The sequence below is a fragment of the Malus sylvestris genome, chromosome 9 (genome assembly GCF_916048215.2).
Source record: "Malus sylvestris chromosome 9, drMalSylv7.2, whole genome shotgun sequence".
Taxonomy (NCBI): domain Eukaryota; kingdom Viridiplantae; phylum Streptophyta; class Magnoliopsida; order Rosales; family Rosaceae; genus Malus; species Malus sylvestris.
In genome coordinates, this window is record NC_062268.1 from 19,300,823 (window position 1) to 19,306,772 (window position 5,950).

General features: G+C 39.5%; 1 protein-coding gene across 1 annotated transcript; it reads right to left on the reverse strand.

The window, feature by feature from the left end:
• Positions 1–468: 468 nt before the first annotated feature.
• On the reverse strand, positions 469–1,668 carry LOC126634429 (ethylene-responsive transcription factor TINY-like). The gene has a single exon (XM_050304947.1). The coding sequence runs from the start codon at positions 1,417–1,419 to the stop codon at positions 694–696; it is 726 nt and encodes a 241-aa protein (XP_050160904.1). The 5' UTR covers positions 1,420–1,668; the 3' UTR covers positions 469–693.
• Positions 1,669–5,950: the final 4,282 nt, after the last annotated feature.

A 5,950-nucleotide genomic window follows, 5' to 3' on the forward strand; every position in this document is an offset into this window, starting at 1 on the left:
AAAAAAAAAACAAAGCAACAATTAGTAATGCAAATTTCAAAAGTTGAATAAGATAAAGGAAAAAATGATGGAGGTCAGCGAATGTTGAGTGCCATATATTTTGAGTATAAATTTAATTGTAAAAATTAAATTTTATGTCTGTACATATTTGTAAATAATCAGAAACACTACCCCAAACACATGCACACATGTCCACTAAAGAGAAGAGAGATGATTACATTGGTGATTAATGATAATTATCATGATTATGGTGATGATTGCTTGCAGCTAATACCAATTATATGTAATCCGTGGTCCCTAGTCACTGTGAAAGAATATGCCAAATATGTGCCATGCCAAACTCTCCAAGTATTGGCAAGTTAGTACAAATTAAAATACAAAGTAAAGTGCAGCAGCTAAGTTAACTTCTTTTGAAGATCATATGGAGCATGGAATGCAATTGGAAGATCGAAAAACCAAGACGTATGGTAAGTAAATAAAAATATATATATAGGGTATGAATTATATTACAATGACAGTTGTGACCAGCGAGTTAGCACAAGTAGCCAAACAACTTGCACAATGAATTATATAGACCATATAAAACCAGCAATCTTGTAGATGAAGAACTAAGAAAAGCTATGCACACCGATTGAGTCATTCGAACAACCCACATTACTAGACCCTCCGAGTTTCTGGGAGTATTAAGTTCTCTCAGCTGCTACTATCTGATGAGAAAAATCCCCACAAGTTTAACTCAACTCCCTCGAGCCCCAATGATGGATACACCCACCCATCCAATGAGTCATTCACCAGTATGAACTCGTTCCTCGACTCGGGCGAGTCGAAACTGCCCTCGATATTGGGTAACTCCACAATCTCCCCTAGCTCCTCAGAGTCCGAACCCTTGGACTGCGACAACAAGACGGAAGATGAGGACGACGACGATGATAACGATGATGATGTTGTAGAATTTAAATTAACCATGGCTGCTGCTTTAGTCGCGGCAGCCTGGATATCTTGAGGTGTAAGGGACGCTGGCCGTGGCAACAACTCGGTCAGTTCTGGAAAGTTCAGAATGGCCGAGTTGCCCTTAATGCTGAGGGCGGCCACGTCATGCGCACGGGCCGCCATCTCAGGCGTTGAGAATGTGCCCAGCCAGATTCTTGATTTCTTGCGCGGCTCGCGAATTTCCGACACCCATTTTCCCCAGTTGCGCTTACGAACTCCTCTGTAAACTGGGTGTTTGCTGCTGTTGTTGTTGCTATCATCATCTCTCTTTCTTTTGAGTACTACTTGCTGCTGCTCTCGGCTGGGCTTCTTGGTTTTGGTGTTGAGTGTGTTGGCGGTTGAATTCGGGCGAGTCTGCAACAATCCAGACGAACATGACGACGAGTTGCTGGTGCTTTCAGCTTCTGAAATGTTTGGTTCTCGGGCCATTGCTGACAAATTGAGACCTACCCAGCTGATAATTCTGGAGTAAATAAAATGTAGCACACAAGTATATGTTATTGATGTGGGAACCAATATGCAACTATATATAATAAGATTGGTAGAGACAGAGACAGAGACAGAGAGAGAGATGAGGGGGAGGGGGTTTTGAAGGGGATTGGATATGAAATGGGGTACACGCTCCTTTGCATTGACCCTTAACCTACCGTTGATAACTTACTAGCTATAACAATGACAAAACCACACTAACAATTTACAAGCAAATCTCCTACGGAAATATAAAATCGGCACATATACTGACGTGACTTGGTACTTACAAATACAAAAAGAAAACAGTAAAAAGAGGGAACGTTAATGGTAGGGTTAGGAATGGGTCGTCTGTACTAGAGAGCGTACAGTCAAGGGCCCCACTAAACACCATTGATTCAAGCAGCAACGTTCTAAATTGAATTCTTCTGCAAACCTCATTTGTCCACGTCTCTCCTTTCTTTTGTTCCTTTTGTCCGTTGCTCCCACTTTCATAGATTAATTAGGGTTATCTTACCTCATCACCAATGAGCACATGACAACACCTTCTTAACTTTTTTAGTTTGACAGATTCCTTACATTGAGATTAAATTAATCAGTACTTGCAATTAGAACATTAATTTAAAATTTGAACGAGTGTGTTTTAGTTTGGAATTTTTGTACAAGGCAAACACTAAGATTAATTGATGCTTTGAGGAAGTCTTTGTAAATTACAAAACACTAATGCATGCTATTACCACCTCTCTCTCCCTTCTCTCATTGCGGCCATAGCATGTGGATTATGTAATATAGAACCATCTAATCTAAGCATGTGCATTATGATGAATCATACTTGACAAACAATCAACCAAACTTTCATGTTCAGTTGACGTTGGCAAGTTGAAAAGGGATCTATTTATTACATTTTGTTAACGAGGGGTCCTTTCCGACTCTTATAGACGCAAAGGAACACGGGTCCAAAAAACATTTGCCCAAAGGAACACATGATAGGAACACAGACCCAAAGGAAGAAAGATCAAGGCCAATGATGACCCTGAGCGCTACAGACGATCGCTTGGTGGTCTGATTTTTCTGCCAGTAATGAAGCCGAGCGCTTCTGCATAAAGTGCTTATCGACCATCGGCAGCAAGTTGGTATAATGACAACTTTATGGCAAGAAGTCTGAGAGACACAGAGCTAAGCCTACTCGGACATCAACTTCAGGTCACATGGTGGCTAACAGAGAGAATGGAAGCCTACCAAAGGACATAAAGGTTGACAAATTAAGCCTCAAGTGTGGATTCCCACGAACCCCAGGGCTAAGCAAGGCACTTAGTGCATGTTGTCCTAAGAAAACATGCCGACCTCTCAAAGCAGATAACACAAATCAACGATAGGATAAAGAACATCTTCTAACAAGGAACAGATCACCCATGTGACTCGAGACCAATAGATCCTCCTCAACTTCCCTTAGACATTGGAAGTGGAGGTAAGGACACCCCAAAGCCATAAATCGAGGAAGAGTGTGAACAAAGGAAGATGCTAGAAAAAAAAAGGCACTGACTGCCGAGCCAGTAATCTAGAATTCAAACGAGTACCCCCACAACCGCATCAACCCACCGGGCCACTTTGAAAGAAGTGATGAACTTGGAGATGAAGAACATCTAGGATTGATTTGGGGCATAGAGAAGGCCTCCAAACCCAAAAAGTCCAGACTACTCAGAGCAAGTCCACCCCTAAGGACTTTGCGCCAGCACCCAGCGCATTTATCCACTCAAGTGAACAGTAATAGACTGGAGTAAACAGTAATAGGCCAAGGCATCTCCACCCCTAAAAAAATGCGCTGGCACCCAGCGCATTTATTTGGTGTGTTTTTTTTTTTTTTAAGTTTATTTCGGATAAGATTTTTAACCAATTTCAAATAAAATTTCAAATAAACTTAAAAAAAAATTACACACTAAAATAAAATTACATACTCATCAAATAAACTATAAAAAAACACACTAAAATGAAATTACATAAACTCATCAAATACACTTTATTCTTCAACCACAAGCTTTTTGGTATTTTTTTTTCACACAAAAAGTATATGAAAGCTTTGGTAGAAAGTGTAGAAAATATTGAAATGTGGTGTAAGGTGGAAGATGAGAGTTAGGTATTTATAGAAAAAATAAATAAATTTTTTTAAAATTTTCTGTATTTTTTAATATTTTTTCTGTATTTTTTAATAAATTTTAATTTAGTTAATTAACTTGGACCGTTGATCTGTGATCGGACGGTCTATTTTAAAAGTAAAATTTAAATTTTTTTTACCGTTGGAAATCCAGCGGTCTAGAAAAACTAGCCATTGGAAATCCAATGGATATAAGCATGCCACGTCGCTGATGGGATCCGGAGCACAAGTGGGCTGACAGCCTTGTCGGCTACTCGCGCCCAGGCGCGCTTGTCGTGCACGCGCCAGGCCAATAGTCTGGCTTCTTGCTCAGTCTCTTTTGGGCTGGTCCAGAGCCCAGCTCGGGTTGGGTACCAGTCAAGTTGAGGGGGTGGACTTGGTTGACAGGGTGCTGGCCTTGTTTTTGTGCTGGGTCCTGGGTAAAGTCCACTCCGGTGGACTTGCTCTCAGAGGATGAAGTTCCTCTCCCATTCTCCAAGGCCTTGCTTGACAAATCGATAAGCGCTGATAACTGATCCTTCAAGATAGCTATGAAAGGCTTATCGACCTGTACAACCACCTAAAGGGTTTCATTTATGTTATGGAAGGCAAGAGGAACAATGAGACCACCAAGTTTCATCTTTTCCCAACCACCTTGTGAGGAGTGGCCCAAGACTAGTTCAAGAAGATCACTCCGGGATCAATCATATCATTCTCCAAACTCAGGCAAGTTTTTCTTGATAACTATATGATTATTTCCAAAAGACATTACACTACGACTGATCTATCCTCTATAAAGCAGGGCTCGGGTGAGTCCTTGAGGGATTACATATCTCGTTTTAACAATGAGTAGCCAGATGCAAGGGATGTGATGAGGTCATTGCTCATAATGCTCTAATGAGAGGATTTGCTGGTGATGACTTCTACTTCCACCTGATTAGGAATCCCCCAGAGACATTCAAGAATCTATTCAGAAAGGCAACCAATTATTCCTGTGTCGAGCAGTTAAACAAGAAGAAGATACAGACAATTAAGCCAACAGGAAATTAAGACCGAAAGCAAGAGCATGCCCACCAAGTCAAGGCAAGAGATCATGTACGATTGCCCAGCAAAGAAGATAAAGTTTGAGAACCTTCCCACCTAAATAAGAGTCGATTTGAACGGTATGATTAGTACAAGCTATACACCCCTATGCGTATATCTCCTGGGGAAATGTTCCCTCTTGTAGAGCGATAACTCCCTAGCTAAACGGCAGGAACCGGCATTCAGAGGAAGGAGAGGCGAAACCAAATTCTGTCAATATCATCAAGACCATGGTAACCTCACTAACGATTGTCTGGATCTTAGGATGATGTTGAGGCGCTTATCCGGAAGGGGCATCTTAAGGACTATGTGGAGAGCCAATCATCTGCCCTTTGGGTACCCCCGCAAGTACCCTTCGAGGCAGTGGCACAACAGAAAGGAAAATGATTTACACCCTCTCAGAAAGTCAACATTGGCAGGGACTCCAACTGAGCACGGAAAATGTATGCTTGGGGTCTAAATGTATCAATTGTATTCATTCAGGAATTCATTAAACATAGCTCTTCGAGATTTCTTTAATTTTTTTATGGATTCCAGACTTTGTTGTATAAGAGATTATATGGTGGTATATATCATTCTAGCGACTAGAATTGGTAGCCGGAAACAACCAAGATATTTGATTAACAGGCCCATCTATGACACAACATAGAGGATTTGATATTATTTTTCTACAAAAATAATAACACTACACCAAGGAAGTATATGCATGTATCATCATTAGTGCACACGCATAGTTAATTTATTTGGAAAAATGCATAATAGCTAGATTAAGTTATTTTTAGGCCTTGCTAAGAAAAGTTATTCATAGGCCCAAGCAATTTACGATATCAGTATAGAACTTGATTTTTGTGAGGAACTTAAACCCTTGGAATGTTTTTCTTTATAGGAATGATCTTCAAATTAAAATTAAAAATTTGAATTGTTTCGCTTATAAAATTTATATAGTAAAAATACATTTTCAAAGGATGAAATATGTGCCCTTTATGAGGATGCAACTATGTTACATATACGAGCAAATTTAATAAGCTAATATAAATTACAATAATGTGCTGATTTAGTTTTTGAATTATTATCCGAGTGAAAATTGGGTCACTAATTTTATTTTTTTTTTATTTTTTATTTTTGAGAAAGTCATTCCTTACTAATTATGATCTACCAAATACATCCCTAAATATTAAATTTTAATCTATTCTATTCAATTTTTCATCAAGTCATTTGACTTGCACATGATACACTTTTGATGGTAGATAGATAGTTTTCCATGAGTTTAAAGACTCT